The sequence below is a fragment of the Megachile rotundata genome, chromosome 1, assembly GCF_050947335.1.
Source record: "Megachile rotundata isolate GNS110a chromosome 1, iyMegRotu1, whole genome shotgun sequence".
NCBI lineage: Eukaryota > Metazoa > Arthropoda > Insecta > Hymenoptera > Megachilidae > Megachile > Megachile rotundata.
This window is the reverse complement of record NC_134983.1, coordinates 3399548-3422368: the sequence shown is the minus strand read 5'-3', so window position 1 is coordinate 3422368 and position 22821 is coordinate 3399548. Positions and strand designations below refer to the sequence as shown.

General features: G+C 32.2%; 1 protein-coding gene across 3 annotated transcripts in view; it reads right to left on the bottom strand.

Annotated features, from left to right (window-relative positions):
* Lim3 (Lim3 homeobox protein) overlaps nt 1-21998 on the bottom strand; it is a 146736-nt gene extending 124738 nt beyond the window's left edge. For 2 of the 3 annotated variants that reach the window (XM_076530599.1, XM_076530608.1), the window contains exon 1: nt 17111-21998. In XM_076530599.1, the coding sequence (XP_076386714.1) occupies nt 17111-17381 (271 nt within the window). In that variant the 5' untranslated portion in view covers nt 17382-21998. The remainder of the gene's footprint in view (nt 1-17110) is intronic. The other variant, XM_012288384.2, reaches the window with a different exon arrangement.
* Nucleotides 21999-22821: the final 823 nt, after the last annotated feature.

Genomic DNA, 22821 nt, shown 5'->3' with positions numbered 1-22821 from the left:
AGTATAATTTTGCTATATTAAGCTAGTGCAAGTTAATTATATTAAATTAAACAAATTATGTAGAAGTACAATATTTGCAGGTAATTGAAAAAAACTAGATGTGTGTGTTCACTAACTTTAATTTGATCGAATTAGAATTCAGCTATGCCCTGGTGAACTCATTGTTCATTCTAACGAACTACCCAATTTATGTTTAATTTGATTTATTAATGAAGCATTAATATGATTAGTGTATTATTTTATTTCACTATGTATATTTCGAAATTCTATATTATTTTACTTTAGCGGTCAAAGATCTTTTACTTCAACATAAAAAAATTGTAAAATGCTGGACAAGGCGTGACCAAACATGTCAATCCTTCATATGCATCATTTTTCTATAAACCAATAAAGTAAATAAAATTGTCACATATACACAGTTAAAAACAGTGAAATATATTAAAAATTTATACATCAAAGATACACGGAAAAATAATTGAAAAAGTTCATAACACGTTTCTGCAATTACTCGTGTTATTTGAAAAACGGGCTGGTTGCAAAGTATCTGTAAAACATGTGCAATATATGAATAAATCAATAAATAATTATTGCGAAAACTTTTAAAGCACTTGTTTTGTCAGATGAAACAAACTATATTTGCATCGTGCATGAACACAGTCACTCTGTACGTGGAAAATTTACATTGCATTTATAAATGAATGTAAATTGATTACTTATAAAACATGATCACGAATTAACGTTTATTTCTGAATAAAACCTCCATTTATTCGCCTTTCATTAATACTATATTCAATTGGTAACACATGTACCTAGCAATTCAATATGCATTAAACACGCTTCGTGTTTATGTATGTGCTGCATTAAGAAAAACAGGTATATTGGCAAATGACTATGTATTTCAAAGTATACTATAAAGTTTAAATTGTGTAACATAAGTTCAATTTTAAGGTATTACTATATCACATGTATATTTTTATATATATTTACATGTATACAGTTTATTGCCATATATATACGTATATTTTGCAATTATTTACCATAATTGACAGTTATTTTGTATTAAAAACATTAATGAACAGTTTGTGTAATTATTTTTTTTAAACTGTAAGTTTTAAATCGACAATTTAAGATTACTATTTTGCGGTACCTTTTATGTGATCAGATTAGGGGAGAAGCTGCGAAGATTTCGCATTTAAGAGACTTAAGTTTCAACTGACTTCATTTTCTCTGATACTAAGAAAATGAAAATGTTATACGATGCTTCGGTGGGAATTAAATAGTTACCTTCACAGGTTGCTGAATAATGCAATTTCTTAACATAACATGTAAATGCGTGCTCTTAGATGCATAATCAAATAAGAGCAAGAATACGCAATCCCCATGTTTTCTTTTAGCTTCCATTGCCAGTATTTTTTGTTATGTACTGTTATTTAATTTCTAATTATTAATAAATGCAATTATAAACTTTTATTTATATTTGTTAACGAAAATAAACATTATTACGACGAATTATATTGTAATCAACAGAACTATTGACGTTGTTCTAGTTTTTATAATTATTATCATTGTTACTTTTTATTATTATTTTTATGATTAATATCAGTGTCAAATTTATTTATTAATAAAATCTACAGTAAAAATAGCAAAAATTTAATACGAATTATATAAGATAGCCAAGGAAACTTATTAAAACAATAACACTGCTGAAAGGTTCAACAGTGAAGTTTATAAGACAAGTAAGGTATTTATAGTCTCCCGATAGATGTATGGTTGTCTACTCTTAGCTTACTGTGACATAGTTATGGCAGTATTTCATTTTATACAATTAGGAAGCTAACAGGATCTGTTATCTATATTACTCAAAAACATTACTTCAGACAGTAAAAACATTACGAGTTCAAAACTATAATCAAAAAAGTGAAAACAATTATTACCTATAATTTCATAAGAAGACTGCAGATCAAATTTTTATAGATTGATTGCCAATAATCAAGCTCTGTCTTATAATAATCCGAACTGCCCCAATGCTGTAAATTTCCCGATATTGTCAATGAGTATTCCTAGAAGAATACTGTTAATAGTCTCTTCACTATGTCAGATTTCGAAATCCACATTTTGATACAATACAAGTTAATAGCCACGTGTTACAAGCTACGAAACGCTTAATCGACTGGCAGAGTTAGCAGAAAAGGCTAACACAGGCGTGTAGTTAGTCCGTGCTGTTTGGGCCTAAGTTTAGATTTAGGTTTAGATTTAAGCACATTCGCTATCGTGCCCGAAGCAATACCGTATTGATTGTGGGGTGGCCGAGCCTCCGAACACATTACATGATTAAACCGCCCCAATGGCATAGCAACCGGCCTTGCAGCACTTACCTTATTAAAATATCCACCACTCTCACCGCGCCCTTTTAACAAAACCTTCACGCGGACGCGCCAACTATTTCGTCCTGTCTATTCTTCGTTATCGAAGAACGTTTGAACAGCATAACTGTCTTGTTTGATCCTTCATCAAAATTGTTGAAGTCTCACGAGGTGCATTAGAGCGATCTTACAACCCTCAAAACATATAGGTTATTTTTAGTACTGCTTTCTGGCGAAAAACACTGTTCCAAAACATCAATACAAGCGAGCGGCTGATGTTTCTATGTATGTGTAGGAAATAAATCTGGAAAGTTGGGTGGTGATTCTAAATGCAAGAAATAAATCTGAAAAACTGGGTGGTGATTCTACATGTACGAAATAAGTATGAAAAATCAAGCGATGGTTCTACATGCAAGAAATAAATCTGAAAAATAGCGTGATGATTCTAGGCGTACGAAATAAATCTGAAAAACTGGGTGGTGATATTACATGCAAGAAATACATTTGAAAAGTGGCATAGTGATTCCACAAACAAAAGATACACCAGAATGAACACTTTTTCAATTTCGCTTGTGAGAAAACTAAACTTCAAAATATTTATAAAAACAAATATTGTTTAGGATAGCGACGGTAACAATTTCAACAATTTTTTGGTTAATTTAGTAATTAATGTATGTTGTTATTTAATAAATGTAATTAATAACATTGTTAAGATTATAATCAGTCAGTGCCTATTATGATACTGCCGCCTACATATAATTTAAAAATTTTTACGTAAAATTAATCATATTATACGTTAATTTCTACTGTATCCTTCTTAAACGATATTAAAATGCATATTTACTGATTAAAAGCTTCTACTAGTTGTTGAATTAATGGAAAGTTCATAGCAATTATTTATCTCACAAATTTTCTTTTTCAATATTAAAAGATATTCGAATTCAATTTTCTGAATAAATAAGTGGAATATAAAAAAAATGTTAGTTCTATTTTTTGACTTACTTTTGCATAAAAATATCATTTTTTTCCTCGCATTATTTTTGAGGCACCCTGTACGCAGATACTTTCATATGTATATTATATTAACTGAGACCTCGTCCATAGTTTCGAACTCAAAAATGTAAAAAGGATGTAAAGTGGTAATGTAGGAGTTTGAGTAGTAAAGTGTGTTGGGTGTAGAAGTTTGTGACGGAAATCGTAAAAATGACAATTGTTATGTTATAAAAAAGGGACAGACGTGCTTAATGTCTACATTAATTTGGTACAGAAGTACATACAAATTTAACTAAATATTTGTAAATGTAGAAGTGATGAACGTGTAAAAAAATATTTCATTTTTGGCTTGAAAATTCAGCATAAAAATAAATATCATAAATAACTTGTTTATGTTATTAAAACATAGATATTTTTCTGTAGATATTATAATTTTCAACTTTTTTTGTTTCACATTACAGCATAAATTCTTATGCCTGTTATTGCAAATATTTAAGCACGTACACCGCCATTTTGTATGCCCTGCTGCATCATTAAATTGTGCATTATAAACAAAATTTTACTTAATAAACTCATATAAAAGTACATTTCTTATCTTCTAATATTGTCCCATACAAGACTAACTATCATGTTGATATTTGCAAAGTGACATTACTTAAATAGATTTACGAAAAAAATAAAAAATAAAAGTTATTTTGAAAGCCTTTCAAAAAGATACTTAGAAAAAGTTACTTTTAATTGAAATGAAAGACCATCATATTGAAACGTACACAATTTTATCAGGAAATGAAATGGTCAAAAAATATTAATTTGTACTTATTAGAAGCGATTCAAATATTTTTATTAGCTTTAATTATTATTGATGATGAAAATCATTTTCAATTATGTACTACCAATATCAATAAAGAAAATTGCTTTTAGTTATAAATAACTTCTATGCATGATTTGCTTTTTATGCACTGATACAGAAACTGTGTCTAATATAGTGTGGGATCTGAATACGAAAGGATCTAAAACAACTGACGTTCTTTGTTCTTACATTTAGACAGTGAAGAATTAAAAGCACTATAGTCGCTATTATTTTGTTAGGAGTCGACTTATTAAAACATTTAGAAAATATTTTACGTTTTCTTATTTTAATAATTTATTTTAACAAGTAAATATTGTGTTCTTAAAATTGCAATTTTATAAACTTTAATTGTTCTAAAATCTACAGTCCTATGTGTTACAAGATGCGACGTAAAACCTGGATTAAAAAGAAAAAATTATAATAAAGCTATTGTATTGGTTAGCATTAAATACAGGGAGACGATTTGTTACTAACATGGGGTTGTCTATATTAAAAATAATCGTTGTTTATTACAATGAACTTTGTAAATAAATTTCCTAATTTATAAACAACATTATAAAATACTTGATAACGTTATGAGATACTTAATTATGTAAAATCGAATGCCTACAAAGAAGTAATAATGAGATTCTGATGAATGAAAAGCATTCAAAGTTTGCATTATCATATATTTAATTACTTTCAATTATTTTCCGAATAAAAATCACAATTCTAAAACGTTTACCTTTAATAACTTAGTCTAGAATCATGTAACGTTGTACATTCAAAATTTTTGGAATAAAAGAGAATGAAAAAATTAGTAAATAAATTTTGTAAAACAGTCAGGATCGCATTTTTATCATCAACATACTGAGTTCACCTTGTATCAAATATTATAAGAAAACTATTCTCTTCTGTATTATTACATTTTAACACTATTTCACATTAATGTGTTTTTATTAGAGATTATTTAATCACTTAAGTGTATTTGACGACTATATCCGTCATGCGTAAAATTTTGTTACAATTTTGATATTTAAATTGTAATTTTGGCGAAAACTAAATTATATTCGTAAATTGTAATATGTTTAAAATGTTTAGAGGTCAACATGAAATGAAATAAACAAATAAAAAGTGAAAAGATTTGAGATGGATTCATAAATTCTTGAGAGCTAACTCGTCATCGGTTGATTATTGCGACACACGCTGGTGCGCGCTTTGCAAAAAGATCGCCACAATTTACTAGTTAATCAGGTTGTAAATTTTAGCTTCATTCATGAATCTATATAGCGGTGTACACTAAAACGCAACGTGGCGGGAAATAAGCGAATATCGAAGTTATGCCGTCACTCCTATATTTACCGTTACAATTGAAGTCGGGATTCTCTAATCTGATTATGATTGAAACAATGCTGAAAAATGGCGTTGATATTTATATATAAAATGGTTTAAAATTAGGTGCTCTCATGGAATCCTTAGTGTGTCAAAAGATACCTCATGGTAGAAATAAGTATACTATATGCACATTTTTAGATCTAGGATGAGCTGGAAGAAAATGATATCGCTGAATTAATTTAGGAATTATTGTATGAAAAGTTGAAAAATTAATTCTGAAGAAATGATTCAACTTAGAGAATAATTTTAAGCTAAAATTTGAAAGGTGTCTTTTAACACCTCTTGATAAAAATACCGTTAATCGTTCTTTTATTTATTAAAATGTATGACTACTCGATACGTAATAAATGAAAGCAATAAATTTTATTGGTTTAGTATCTGTTAACAGTAGTACATATTGTTTTAAAATTAAACAGAAAACATTCGTCTAACAATGAGAAGGCAACACAATATGAAAGTACGCAAGAGCTTTCTGAAAGGATCGAATTTCTAGAGAGCTCGTAACTCATTTGACATGCACCCGAATGGAGCCATTCAAAAATATTTAATAGCTGAAAATTGAAATTCGTAGCAGTACCGAATGAAATCTCTGTGTAAGGGTATTCATAATTGAAGAAATCTTCGACCTTGTTCAACTTACGAAATCGACCACAGAAATAACTCATGCGATAACTTGCTTTACACAGAAAGCGCAATGGAAGCAAAGAAACAAATATGAAAGGAAGCTTTATGCTACAACTGTAGCTCTTCCATACGATTTCAAATTAGTATCATTATATTTAGCAATCGGTTGTACGATTACGGTAATATCTTGTTTTGCACTGTTCTCTATTTTCAGCTACGATTATCCGCGGTCAGAAAGAAGGTGAAAAAAATTATGAAATGATATAGTCGAATAAGATGGTCAAATGTGCTTTTGAGCCGAATGAAATTTGCAATATGTTATTCGATAGCATATCCAAAAAGAACATCTTACCAGTTTCTCAACTGGAGAAGATAGTAAAAGGGAAGAATCAAAATTCCAGTTTTTATCTAATTTTTTTTATTTAATAACGTACAAAAATTCAGAAAAAATGTTGAAACCTTAGAGACTCAGTAACGAATATTACAGATATTTTTCACATTTTTTTATTAGACTATAATTGTAATAACTAAAAAACAGTAAGAAAATCGGAAGAAAATACGACTTGTTATTGAAGACGTAGGATCACTGCTTTTATATTTTTATGGTAATAACATACATATTAGCGTAACTAATATTCTGGAATTTTTCCGAATTTTTATGTAAAAAAATAACTTTCACTTCGAATTTGCACGTCTTCTATTAAGTATACATTAAGTATACAAATTGTACATAAGTTAGAAAAAAAATAAAATTCATTTATTAATCGATCCTGTGTGGTATTACTTATTCTAGTATGTACACCAGAATGTGAAGATTAATTACAGTAGCATTATTGTCGAAACGATTAAAATATTGTCGTAGAATCAATAAACATTTTGTTGGACAGAAACGTGCGCCTCATCGGAATTATATCTTTTTCAATACTACTAAGTTATTTTGATTTAAAGTATGAGTAAAACTACGTATTAACGTAGTTACAGAAACAATGCAACTAAACTGCTCAAAAGATATTTTTGTTCACGAGGTGTTGTAAATATCATAATACTGTAAGTTTCATTTGATTCAAGGATACACTTAACCACCGTATTTGTAATTCCTAAATTTCCCTATTTTCAAGTTCCTAAATTGCCAAAAATTGTCAATCTTATATTTGCATCGTCAAATTACCAAATCCTTAAATTTTCAAGGATTCATTTTTAAATTCTTACACTGACAAATTTTCGAATTTTTAATAAACACCTAACAATTAACTGATGAATTTTTTAATAAGTTATTTATTGTTAATTATTGTTCCTAATAAGGACTCCCATTAAGGGTCGAAATATTGGAAAAATATTAATTAGGCAACATAGTTTATGACAGATAGTAATAAAAATACTTAAAACTCTTGCTTTTTTGCGAACTCATTTACGTGAAAGTATTATTCCCCCTTGTTTCTCCTAAAAAATGCAGATTAACACAGATATAATTACACGCCTACATCAAGTGATAATACATAATCTCTCATATAATTGGTCCTATAATCATAATTTCTAATGTAAAATAATCATAATTACTGCTTTCGACATATAACGCAATTTTTCTCGATTAGTATTTTCTTGATACGACTATTACTTGAATAGAAGAGGTACGTCTTCAAATTCAAGTGATTACACAAGAAATTCTGATAACACGATAAAAAATATTCCATAATGAAACGACAATAAAAATGTAAGTAGCGAAAATTAATCTTATATTGTAGATTAAAATAAAGGAAGTATGGCCTCCTTGTACATTGAATTAAATAACAAAGATCATAAGACCAACATTAATTATACATCGTTAATGTTTCTAACTGAGAAATTCTGAAATTAATCTCAGAATAGATATGACACTAATTTAAGTATGGAGATTAAAGAAAATTCGTTTGATGTTGAAAAATTATTCAAAGTTAGTGTAAGTGAATTACAACTAGCTAATAGTTTGTTTGTTATTAGTGAAGTTATAAAGTAACAACGAGAAGATTAAAACAGATGTTAACTGTCACGTGTGAAGGGTACATAGACCTATATCGGACAAGAGCAGGTGTACATGGATTGTTAAGATGGTTGGCATACCACAGTTGCCCGCGAAATTTAAATTGAAATTTTTACATGCGTGTTTCGAATAAATATCGCAGTAACGATATCTCAGTAATAGAGTTTCTTGTTCTGAAGAATCAATGTCCTCTTAGAAGTTGTTCAGCATTTCGTAAAAATATTTCGTTCAGTTTTAAATAAATTCTCACTAAATTTAAAAAATGAGGTAGAACTGTTCCTTATTGCGACATACAATATTTATTAATGAACAGTGTGCTATTAATACTATTAATGCACAATTCAATAGAATTGCAATAGTATGACTTATTAAAAAAGGCATTACTTTTGACAAATGATAATCATATACATAAAAATAAAAAAATTATATTTGATCATATTTTAATAAATCAATCTAAATATACTTCCATTCATACAAATTATTTTTAATCTTCGAAAAAATGTAAATTTCTGAATTTCAATTCTCAATACGGTATTTATTTTTATTGTCCAGAAATACATTATGAATTATTACTTAAATTCGACCTTTCACAGACTAAATTTTTGAATAAAAATTTGGTATTACATTTTTTATTTTCAAAAACAATAATAAACTATTTACAAAGTATTGTAAGAAATCTCCTTGGAACGAAAATATTTTTGTCACAAAAATATTTTTTTTCTCTGTTGGGTAAAAGATAATTTGCAAATAAATACAAAATAATAGTAATAACATAAATGCGTAAAAAATAATTTGTAAAGAGATATAAAATAATTTATAAATAAATAAAAAATAAATTATTAACAAGTAAAAAATGATGTACAGTTTAATATACAATACTTCGTAAAATAATTTACAGTATCGCAATAATATATTCGACAATCGGTTATTAACCTTATATTTCAAAAACATTTCGAAGATTAATAATATCAGTAAACTGAAAAAACTTTCAGTGAGTAAGTCTTATAAATATTATAATATGTAAACAAAATCATTACAAATTATATCTTTATACAAGAATCATCTTCCACATTTTCTATAAAATTTCATAATTCTGTTGCATCCAAAAAATTCAATTCGAATTAATTGATATCTTCTTATTCTCTGAATCACAGTTTCCTTGATATGCATTGAAAAATTGATGTTATCAGCGTGTGTAATCATTTCATTGACTTAGCGAAGTAAGAACATACTAAAATCTTAATCCCAAACAAAAAGAAAAAACAAATTCGGAAATCGTAATCGCATACATCTTTCTAATGCAATATTTACACATAAGCTCCATCAACTGATAACATTTACTAGTATGATACACGCCACGTGACTATCAGCGTCGTAATTTACTCCACTTAAATGGTAGATTAAATCTTACACGCGTAGCAAATAGTGAATTTATTTCTGGCGAACGTCCAATTAAATACATCAATAATAATAAATTGCTTCTAAATTTGATTTAATCTTATGTTGTAACGATGTAACAACGTATCACTTATAATACCAGGACACAATAAATCAATGGTGAACAGAGTGAAAATATACTTTTCGACCTTTCCATTTTTCTTAATCGTACTATTCGATTAAAGTAAATTTATCGGCACTTCGAAAAACGTATCGTGGTCGTCTGAACAGTATCGATCAACGTGTTCGAGATGATGCGAATCGTGATTTCTGTCGACGAACATAAAACCGGATATTTCGAAATCGATACGAATTAGTCTGATATATTGTCCGATAGTCGAAATGTGACAAATTGTGCGTTTTCGATGTGAACGGTTAATCTTATCGATCATTCGAATCGACATCTGTTATCGAAAAGTCGCCACCGTTCGCGTAATGTGGCACAAAAATGTTAACCTGACCCGATATTAGAACTCGTGATAGCGACAAAACTATTCAGGCTAAAACCGCTTCTTATCTAGAGACGCTTTTATAGAAATTTACAGAGGTAATATTAGAAAACTAAGCGATCTCATTTTCCTTTTTAAACTTATCCATTGTTTCGCTAAGTGTTCATTAATTTTAAATAGGGAACGGCTCTATTATTCTACACTTTTATACCGTACAGAGAGTCGCACAAAATTGGGACAAGGTATCTTCTAGAGTTAGAAAAAGGATGTATTGCAAAATAAAATTAAGTATTGATGATGCATAATCTGACGGTGATTTTATGCACTGTTCCTGAAAAATGCAACAGTACAAGACTTTTAATACATTGACTCACTCATATGTTTAACACTATAACTATTAGCAATAAATGCACATTTACTTTTAAACTTAAGATAAAGTGGAAAAATAAATAAATGAAGCATCAGTTAACATATAAAATCACTTTTTAAAATTTTGTAATATAACAAATTTTGTAAAAACCGAAACCAATTATTTTGACCGGCTGATAATTCCAATGTGAAATCCCCATACGAATCTATCACCTATTAATAAGGATTTGTTCACTTATCTAATCGAAAATACTCATATTAACTACTTGAAATTATAAATAATAAATGTAACAAAATTTCGTGAAAATATTTGGTAACATCTGTTAAAAATGTTACTTAATTAAATTTTCAACTGCCTCGGTGTTAAATAGAAGTCTGTACATTTACATGGCTAGTGCAGTTTTTTAATATTTACAAAAAGTATTAAGTGACTCATGTACTAAATCCATTGGTCAGAAAGTTAAAAGTTCGATAAATTATATCAGCATATCTGTCGATGTCACGAGATAATTGTGCTATAACACATCTTTGAACGGTTCTCTATCGCACTCTAAACATTCTCCCATCCTTCGTTTCTCACGTTACGCAACACTTTTGTTATGTCTCCTTCTGTAATTGTTGATAGTTGTTCCAGAATGCGATGTTGTATGTCTTTAACACGAGTAGCAGGATGCAATACTTTGACTTCCAACTATCTCCATTAAAAGGAGCTGAGTGGTGTTAGATTTAGCATCATAATTCTTGAGTTGTTACTATATTTAAGTAAAATTTATCAAGACAATTGAATTCGTATATGCCAGTATGATATTGATGATCATTGAATCTAACATTAGGTGATTTTTTACGGGGATACTTAAAGAAGTGTATTACCAGTGTTTAAGACGTCTAACCTCACATAATTCATCTCACATAACTAACAATAAATGTCAGAAATTGTATTTGGAAAGTCGCGTGTCGAGTTACAGTCTACTTAAGTAGGTTTTAGGAGCAATGTATAAAACCGATATATTAAAAAGATCGAATAGTTAAAAAATATAGTTTTATAAGGTGTTTCATGTGTAGTGCCAAACTACAAATAAAAATATTTATATTAAAAAGAAAAAAACAAAAAGTCCCTAATTATTTTTCCTCTTGAAGTTTTAACAGGTTCTACTTTGATCAGATCAAAACTGATTTTTTGCAGCAAGAAATTGGCCATTTTAGGACTACTTGACCTCCTAATTTTCGCTCCCCTTCCAATATACCTAGGCCGATTTTTGTCTTCTATCGAAAGATACTTTTATACCAAAAATCATCAAAATTGCTTCACTGGTCTCAAAGATATCGCAATTTGTCCATTTCACCCTCACATTTTGGGGGGTTGTTTCATACCCTAAATATGTTTTTCCGCAGATAAAAAAAGATACGTGCCCTTTAATTTTCCATGTACTATAACATATCTAAATTTCAGAAAAATCAGAGAGTAACACTTACGTAGGCTTACTCGTTAGTAGCAAACATCAATAAAAGAAGGCATAACGAAAGAATTACTCGTCGCGAGGAAAATAATAGAAGAACATTTAAGGTATAACACAAAATTATTAAAAATATTTATTACAACGTAAGTATCGCAGCTCAATTGCAGATATATCGAAACAATGTTGTGAACTTTTATGCATATTAAATTTTGAACTAATAAAAATTTACTTAATAAAAATTTACTAATAAAAAGTTACTAATAAAATTTTCTGTAAATATGAATAATTATATTAACGTTCATTAACCATTAGTACTCTTTTGTACTAATTACGTCTAATTACATCTTTTAGTGGTATCGGTAAAATGAATGAAAATCACTTCGATATTATGCATCATTGAATACAGATTACTTTGCTTTTCAACACGTTTTATCATCTCTAGTTATTTGATAGTACAGTATGTCCTAATTGCATGAAACACACTGTAAAGTCTGCATAGTTTATTGAAAAATTGGGACAGATTTTTTTGTATTATACGAAATTGCGTAAAAACATTAGCTGATGATATGTTTATAGAGAAAAAAATATTTACGTGTAAAACTGGAAAAATTTTCATATGAATATTTTTGTTAATTTCAGTAAATGCAGGAACTGAACCTTCATGTTACGTATGCGATATATGTATATTAGGGAATATGTGCACCATCAATTACTATTTATTTTGAGAGATTAAATGCATGAATTTCCAAATTCTTAAAGTCCCAATTTTTCAATTTTTTAAATGTTTAAATTTTGAAAAATCAAATTTTCAAATTTCTCACACTCCCAAACTTCCATATTCCCATTTTCCAAATTCACAAATTTACAAATTCTTGAATTTTCAAATTTACAAACTTCTTAATGTGCAGATTTTCAAAATTCTTAAATTTTCAAATCCAAGGTTTCTAAAAATAAAATTCGAAATATCCAAATTTCTAAGTTGCTTTAATAGTATAACTGAAGGTTGCCAGATGTTCAAATTTCTAAATTTAAAAGTTAAAAATGATCAAATTCCTGAATTTCTAGACGTATAAAGTGCAAATACTAAATTTAAAAGTTGTACAATTTTAATGATTTCTGATTCTGATTCAATTTTTAATTGAGTTACTGAAATGCAAATATTTGAAATTTGAAAGTTTTGTAATTTCTATTTATACGCTAATGCTTGGTCGATACACCACAGCTATATAGGATGTCTCATTTAAGTTGACATTAAAAAAAAACTTGAAAACGTGTGATTTAAGAAAAACAAACTGACACACGTCCTTTAGTGTTTCGAGTGAGAAAAATTCGATCTAATTTTTAAATCCCTCGGCGTTTTCAAGGTTATTTCAAGATCATTTTGTCTTTCTTTATCATAAGACCATATTTCTTACTCCGGAATCGTATTCTACGTGAAAAAGTGCACGATTTTTGTTTGATACATTTTGAACGTCAAAACTTACAACAAAATTTCTAAAAATATCTAATTTATTTTTCATGTTTATGTCAAAAATATTTTTCTATTCAAATGGCGACGTTATTTTCTTCTGAAATGTTTCTTATTTAATTTAAAAACATTACAACAAATGGTCGAAAATTTGCACCCTCAACTTCTAGATACTTATTAATTCGTTTAATAAAAGACTCATAAACAAATAATAAATTTCTTCTCGCAATATTACGGCACGCAGTTATAATTGGCTCTTGCATGTTTTCTGATGCAGTAGGTGGATCTGATATATCTTTTCCTTCAGATAACCCCATGGGAAGTAATTGGGTGACGTTAGATCAGGTGATTTCAATGGCCAGGACACTTGACCACCTCGACCTATCCAACGATCAGTAAAATCCCAATGTAGTATTTGCTGTGCAATACGTGAATAATGAGCTGGACAACCGTCGTGTTGAAACCACATGTTTTGCCTGCCTGCTAGGCTTAGATCAAGTAATACAGGTAATTTGCGATTCAAGAAGTCTAAATATTTGTTTCGTTTTAATGTGCTATCAATAATTCTTAAGGTACTAATGATACTTGAAGTTGTAAGCCTACCAGATGTAATATTCAACTTATTGTTAGAACAAAATACCTCAAACAAAACTCGCGCATTTTTTCACGTAAAATATAATTCCAGAATAAAATATATTATTTCTTACAAAATAGGAAATATTTTCGTAATAGTATTAGTATTAATTATAATATAATAACATTAGTATACTATTGTTGTTATTATTACATTATTATTAATATTATTAATACTGTTTTGGATATATTTAAACTAGGTTTCAGAAAGAAAAATAATAGTTATGGTAATTAATACTGAATTGACGCAATTTAGTTCTATTTCTCCTATAATGCGTAATATTATAGTAACATTAAATAAATTATTACTAAATTCTGTTACGTTTACATATTTTCCATCAATACAACTCTGTGAAATACATGCATTATTAAACGAATAATTACTATACTACATAACTTGTATACAATGTTTGAATACTTTTAGGTGAACGATATATAAATAGAACTTAAAATAAATTCAGTTATATTTTCAAATAAATGATGCACTTTGGACACATTACTTCGAGAATAAGTCTGGTAAGATTCATATTTTTCTCTATATAGATAATGCAATCTTGGTGTCGGTAACGCTATTTCTTACAATAAATTGCATCATGTACTTCGTTTTAAAGAAATACAGACAAATTTTACGCAGCTTAACGTAAAATGATAATTGCTGCGTGACGTTAAGGAAGTTTACGAACTTTCGACGAATATGATAACATGGCGTTTTACAGATATAAACTGATTGCTAAAAATAAATACCCTTAAAAAAAGTAAAACAATTACTACTATCTTGAAACTCATTTAATATTTTGACTGATGTAATTTACAAACCTTATTCTTCATTTAATATCACAACAAACCTCGCGAAAATGCTTTCAATTGAAATGTATTATTTTGTTTGTACTATTAAGTAGAAAAACTTCGCACTTTAAAAATTAATGATACTATTTATAAATGAAGTAACAAAATTCGATATTAACTGAGAAGAGTATTCATCAATTTTACATTTGATTATTTTATATATTTTAATCAATTGTAATAAATTATTTTAATGCTTCGAGTAGGGATAACGTTTAAGTTTTGTTATGAAAGTTACTTTTATTAATAAGATTTTTTCTCAAACTTCATAAACAAAATAAATAAATTTTCATCCTCCAATGAAGTATAAACTATAAATATATAGCGTAATATGATATACACCATAAATTTTAAATTAAAAGTTCTAATTTATTTATTTATTTCAGGTATCATAGTTCATATTTAAATTTTCCTGAAAATAGATCAATATTTATAAATCAATCAAAATATTTCTAGAAGAATGTTGAATTTTTGTATATATTTTAAGCAAATTTTCTGTTATATTTCTTTCTATTATTAAGAATAGATACATATACATACATACACATATATGAACATATTGATTGTACGTAATATATATGAATCGATTCCTCTCGACGTAAACGTATATTTCAAGAAAATATTTTAACGAAAATTGTAATTTAAGATAACAAATGTGAGGATCATTCATTTTTTAGTTTGGTACCTTGTTTTAACATTTGGCTCAAGTTTCTGGTAGATCAAAGATTAAAAGCCGGCCTTTGTGTTTCAAAACTTCATTTTATTATAGCCATAGTTATTATTGCTGTTGTGATGGGGAATAATTTATTAAATGTGTGAAGGAATAGTTTATTATTATACATGACTAATTTTATTATTTAAGATATTTCTGTAAAAGAGTATGTTATATTGGGCTTAAATTATTTAAACCCTTTTGTGGTTTACTGAATTTGATACATTTTCTTATACATAAAATTTTCAGAAGTAATCGTTTATATCAATTGATTCCAAAATTTAATTTTTAAGTGTTTTTAATATTAAATATAATAAAAGTAATTGTTTTATGTTTTAGGTTAAAGATAATTAGGTTAAGAATATCTAACAACTATGTATAGTTAGATCACCCCTTATAAAATGAATCATAGCCTGAGAGAATACATCCACTTATGATATAACTGTCATAAGCATATCACGCATGACATAACAATTAAACTATCAAAATTAATGCACAAAATTTATAAATATGTTTCCAATGACTGACAATATTAATTAAATTGTGTTACAAGTCCAAGGTGGAGCAAGCAGAGTATTTATCTTACCCTTACTCCACTGCCAGTTCTTCAACTTTGCACATTGTTATTCGCATCTAACCTCTTCTTTAAAATGAAATACGATCTCGAAATAATAAATAAATAATAACAATTCCAAGTTTCCGTATTTCCAAAGTTGCACATTCCTAATCTAATTTTCCTATTCCTAATTTTCAAATTTCCAAATTACCGTATTCCTAAATTTCTACATTTTTGAATTCCAAATTTCTAAATTTCCAATTTATGAATTGTTTATACTTCTCGACGTGAAAATATGAAGTTGTCATGTGTAGAATGTCTTAATTTTTTAGTGCCACTATACGAATATATTCCATACGCAGCAACAAGAAAAAGATGGTATATTATCATAGGGCTCTAAATACTTTATGAAAAAGTTATATCTACACTACAAAATGACTCCGGACTCCTTTATTTTTTAATGTCACATACAATGTGCCCCTGTTTTATATGTAAAACTTTACCAGAATATTCTCTACCTAAAAACGATAAAAAGATGTTATGTAAACATAGACACTATACACGAACAATTGTCGACTTCCATATTGTTTAAATAACTTTCAATAATGCATTCAAAAGCCTATGTTCATATAAACATTTTTTCTTATCTTTATTCATGAAACATGCTAGTAAAGAGCGAAAGTGGATCATCCCATATGTAATATGAAGCAACAAAGGAATTCCTTGTCATCTTGTATGTTTATTCTTTAACAAAGTGTCAGAAATCCTATGTTGATATAACATTCTTTCTTTATTTGAACGAATAGAAATAAAGTTTCGTGGCAAAAGCCAGAACAGCCTGTTTAACAGATGTAACAGCACATCGCTGCAGTTAGCACACCGTCTGCCCGTGATCATTCCGACGGGCACTTGAACTGCCCATCAGTCGCCTAGGTCTCGCGCAAAAACATTCAAAGAATCCTTACCTTCCAAGTTCTTGTTCCTGGCGAGCAAAGCCAACAGAACGTCTTGGTTGGGTGCAGCCTCCGCTAAGTCGCCGGTGTCCTGATGCGAGGGTGGCAACGAAGGCCCCAAAGATGGCATGGTGGTTGTCGGTGGCCGGGGCATCATCACCGGTGCCGACCCCAGCGGCGGTAAAGGTAGTCCTCCAGGTGTATGATGAAGAGGATTGTGCGGCGGCGGACCGCTACTCGGTAGCGTCGGCAGCGTCGGAACCGGCTGCACTGCCGCCGACATCGACAGATCGACGCCACCCAACAGTACCGGACGACACCCTCCTGAACCAGGACCGCTGCTCACCGCCGGGAGGATTCCGCCACCCCCCGGCAGTGGTGCGTACGGCAAGTACAGCTCCAGTATAAGAACAGGAAGTGGCAATCGCGAAAAACGCCGACCGTCGGCTCGCTCTTTTCTCTTAAGCTACGGTCAATTCGATCTGCTTCTCTAACCAGGCATCAATTATTATTGCACATTTACAGAGCGAATTCGATTGATAGTTCCGATGACGATGAATGGGGTTACAGGTTGTGACGGTATCGTCCGTCGGAACACATCAATGTTTTCAACGCATTACAGTTCATTCCAAGATCGAGACAATTACTTTGTACGTTTGATGATGTATCCTTGTGATCGATGGATAGAATGATTTAGACCCGATGATGAAGATCGAGGGTGAGTGCTACTATTTTTGTTGACGTTGAATAGATTTAAAAACTGGAACGGTATCGTTCGTTGAAACACGTCACTGTTTACAACGCATTCCAGTTCTTTCTAAGATATATCCATTTGTATATGTAATGTTCTGTCCTTGTAATCATGGAATAGGGCGATTTTGTTCGAATTTTTAGATTGAGGATAATTGATATTATTTTTGCGGACGTTGAACGGGTTTAGAGTATGAAACAATATCGTTCATCGGAACCCATCAACGTTTTCAGCGTACTATAATTTATTCCAAAATGTGTTCTATTATCTTTGTACGTTTAATAGTCTGTCCTTGTGATGGATGCGGAATGATTTGGATCTGATCTCGAAATCGAATATAATTATTATTTCTCCTGATGTTGAATTCGTTTAAAGTGACAGACAATATTGTTCTTTAGAACACAGCATCAATGTTTCTGGCACATTCCAATTTATTCCAAGATCGATACTGATCGTTTATGCGATTATGTCATCTTGTGATCGATGAATAGAAATGATTTGGTCCTAATCTGAAGATCCAAGATAACTGTTATCCAAGTTGCAGACTGTTCTACAATAACTTTCCAGTGATTCAATCTTAAATTAAGCAGCACTTTTTAAATTGTTACTCGCTTTTCGAAATCAACTCAATCTTTACTTGATCATTAAACTGAATTGATCATCCATTCAACTACAGTTAGAATTTTGATTGTATTCTTCTCTAATTACTGAAAGAAACGATCATCTAAAAATCGAGGATAACTATTACTATTCTCGATTATGACTAAACGTAGCTTCGGAAAGAATATTTTTTCTAAAAGTTCTCAAGATACTGAGCATTTTTCAAATTATTGTTCTGCTACTTTTGAAAACCAACTCAACAATTATTTAAATTTGGATTGATTATCCACTTAATTATGATTTCAAGGTTAGCAGTATTTCCTCGTGATTGATGAAAAGAACCATCACTTAAAGATTGAGAATAATTGTTATTATTCTTGACGATATTCATGAAGTTTAGAAGATGATACCTGCTACAAAACTAAAACTCAATTCAGTGTACGCTTTCTAAGGTCCTATATCCTTGATTTCCAAAACACAATATTTCTAGCACTACACAATCTTCTTGTTTGTGTTATTCATTCCAAGGTATTTAATTGTCAAATCCTGACCAACCGTCCGTTCAATTGTAAGAGCAAGTTTAGAGGCGTTTCCTTGTGGCTAATAAAACAATCGACAATCCGAAGATCACGAATGAATGTTACTCTTGACGATGTTGACAAAGTTTATATTACAAGAAAATGTTTTCTGTAAAATTCACTTCAGCGTGCACTAACTCACCCAAGATATACGATCGTTGAATTAAGATTCATAGTCCATTCAGTGCTGACTACACATACCAATATTCCTCGGTTACTGGTGAAAAGAACGATTTAGTCTTGATACGGAGACAATAGACATTTATTATTAATTTCGATATCGCTATTTTTGAAGCTTCGTTCAGTGAACACTATGTAAGTCACCGTTTCGACATTTCTTGAAACACAAATTTAACCTTTCCACCATAAAATTTCCGTAGTTGTATCGTTCATTCACTACCAGCTGAAATAGTTTCATGAAGATGCACGAAATCGACACACACTTTCCTCGTCTTCTCAGTGCCTCCGCGGCTAGCCACTTTGAACGACGTCGAAGGAAACAATCGGTTTTCGCGTTTTTTTATCGATCGATCGTCCAAAGTTCCCGCTGTAATCTCGTCGTCCCGACTGTTATGAAGTAAACGCTGATGGCGATCGATTTGTCGAGAGGCTCTTTACGTTTGTCACCTTCCGATGACTTTGTCTACCACGGGGTAGAGAACTCCGCACCGCTTGTCAGCCGAACGATCGCGTATCACGCGCGACAGGAGCACTGACGTCTCTTGTTTCGTGGATCACCGGGCGTAGCGAGCGAACGCTTACGAATGTTTACGAGCGCCTCTGCTACGAGCCGAAGCTGAATGGCTTGTTTGTAAATAGTCTCTGTCTGCGGCTTTACGGAAACTAAAAAAAAAGCCGCGATTTACCGGCAATAAAGCGAACACCCGAGCGTGTTTACGCCGCAACGACGATGATCAATGAACTCCGACGTTTCGATTCATTAGTCGCGTTATCCATTCTCGGGATAGTTGCATTCTTCGAGCGAACGTTCGTCAGCGAAAGAAAACGCGATGATAACGAGTTCGAAACGCGACAACCGGAACGGGGAAAACTGTCACTCGGAAGCGGTGTATCACGCGTCACCGAGACGGATGTTCGGCATCACTGAAATTCTTGGGCGGAATTTTTGCGCTTGCGACTGAATCGAGACACGAATCGACATGCCGAGATCGAGAATCGAACTGAAGAGAGCACCTCGGTTTCCGGCAAGGTCCGAGCGGACCTGAAGCCAACCGCGCACTCGTTCGGTCCCTCTCACGCGCTGAACTCCAGAGCGACAGTTCGCGTGTTATCGGCTCGTCCACGGGTCCCGGTTTATCTCGACCATAACCTTGGTTATGTTGCTCCGATCGCGGCCGATGTTCTTTAGTAAAATCGTCTGTGACTCGACGAACTTTTCTCGTTTTTTCCTTCTGCCCAGACGATGCTCGGATTATCGTTGGTTGCCCTGGCACCCTTTATTCGGACCTTGTACAATTCACGCTAAAGAGTTTCGCAACCGTTCATTACAAAGTGCATCGAAAAACTTCCGAGATTGCATTATAATTGACACGAGATAGCACCGCATACGAAACTGATGAAAACAATCGGAAACACTGCAGATTCTTCCGATTCGGTTGGTACCAGTTTCTTAGGATAATATTATACTCTCGGAGACTTCTCCGACCGGTATGATACATTAAAGCTTCGTATTTCTAATACATCGAGAAGATAAGTAAAATGGTAAAATCCACGTCCGGATGAGCTGAAGAGGACGCCTTTCTTACGGGTACTCTTCGCGTTCCGATCCTAATACGAATTTCAACGTGGCAGACGAAACGACCCTTTTCGTGACGGACACGTTTCGACGACGAGCGTAGAAAGACGAAGATCGTCGATAGCAGCGTAGGCTTTCTCGGTTCTATCCTCTAATCTCGTTCGCAGCGCGTCTATCTCGACCGTTCGGCTTTGATCAGCAGCAGGAGGCCGTGCAGTTTTTACACGCGCGTCGATGGAAATCGTGGCCGGGACCGATGTAAATCCCGAATGCCAATAGAGAGAAAAACCCAATGAATCACGTAGCAGCGATACTTTCGGCCGATTCGGCGAGGAGTTGCCGTTCGTCGCGAGTCTTCTTTTCGTCCGGCAGATACGAGCCGAATGCGCCGACCGGTAAGAAACGCCGAATTCCACGGCTCTTGAATCGCGATTTTCGTCCTGCCACGCTCTCCTTTTGTTTTTTCCGTCCCCCTCGCATCGGTGGAGAGGACACGTCCCGAACCCGTCATCGGCCGATGCTCGTGTCCATTCAACCGATGATGATTATCCTCCACTTGCCAATGACTTTCTTCCGTTCGCCTGGCCGAACTTTTCTTCGGAATCCTTGGGATTCCGCTCGGTGACTGATCTTCCACGTCGATGGACCAGCGATTGAATTAATCCCGCTGTCCTTTTATGCTGTCCCCGCTCGCGGACTCCGTAAATGGTGCACCGATCAGTCCACTTTCCGGGGTAAATGAAGAACGCGAATTACGATACGGCGCATACTTCCATGATGTTTCGGTAATGTTCTGCATTTAATTCTTTTCGTTCTTCCTGCGCTCACCGTCCACTGGCTACGACGTTGATCATCGCGGGTCGTGATACGAACGAACGAACGATCGTTTGGTGCATTTCAAACATCCTTGTGTCAAACGAACGTGGAACTTGAACGAACGTCTATCAATTGACCGGGAGGGAGGAAAAAAACACGCTGCCACGAAGATCTCGGAATGTGCGATTTGATTAGCGGGTACCGCGACACTATGGAGTCGGCTTCGCGGGATTCCCGGCTTCAGCGTCGAGGATCAGAAAGCTGGAGGGACATGGAGGGACGCATAGAAAGGTGGAGGTGGCTCTGAACGTTCTGTGAAACCGTGTGCATCGCCCTGTCGGAGGAGAGGTTTCCACCCTACCATCCATGGTCACCACCGAACCGTCTCGGACTAGCTCGTACCGAAACGGGGGAGAACTTTGGTGGGGTATCGATGTTGGCACGCTTGCGCCGCAAATCTGTCTCCCTCGTGCGAGAAACGCGCAGGGGACACAGACGCGTCCTACTAGAAGATTTTGGAATGATTTGCGGTACGTGCGAGCGAATCGAATGGAAAAGTCGAACGATGGAACACGTCGAACAAGTTGTGTCACTTCTCTACTGGATGCTTGGAGGTTGCGTTTAAAGGGAATGCGTGAACTTATTGGGTATCTTTGAACTGTGGAACTGGTACACTGGTAATTTTGTGCTTTATCGTTGATGCTTGGATCATCTACGCGATGCATTTGTTCCGTAACCTTTTGTAAACGTGAAGTTGAAACGATAAACGATATACAGGCTGCTTCCAATCTGATGGTACAATGAGAAAGAAGATGAATTTATATTTTAAAAAATAATGCAAGAAGGAAGAATAAAATGTGGCTCCATTTCCGAGAATATTAAATTTCACAATTTTTCGTATAATTATTTGAAAAGTTATTTAAAATATAAAAGATGATGATGCATTGTTAATTAAAAAATTAATAAATGTCGTAAATCGGTAAATGTAATATTTAATATTAGCATTTGTATTAATAATTTTCTGGAGAAAAATAACTGATAATAAACTTCAGTGGTGTTATTGGCATTTACTCAGTTAATAGTATTCATTACTGAAGTAAATGAACAAATTATTTTGTATTGCGTTTTCATTTAACGAGTATTTGTCAAACATATACATAAATATTCATGAAGTACATACTCTTTTTGCGACGCGAACAACTTTTTTACGAATACTTACAAT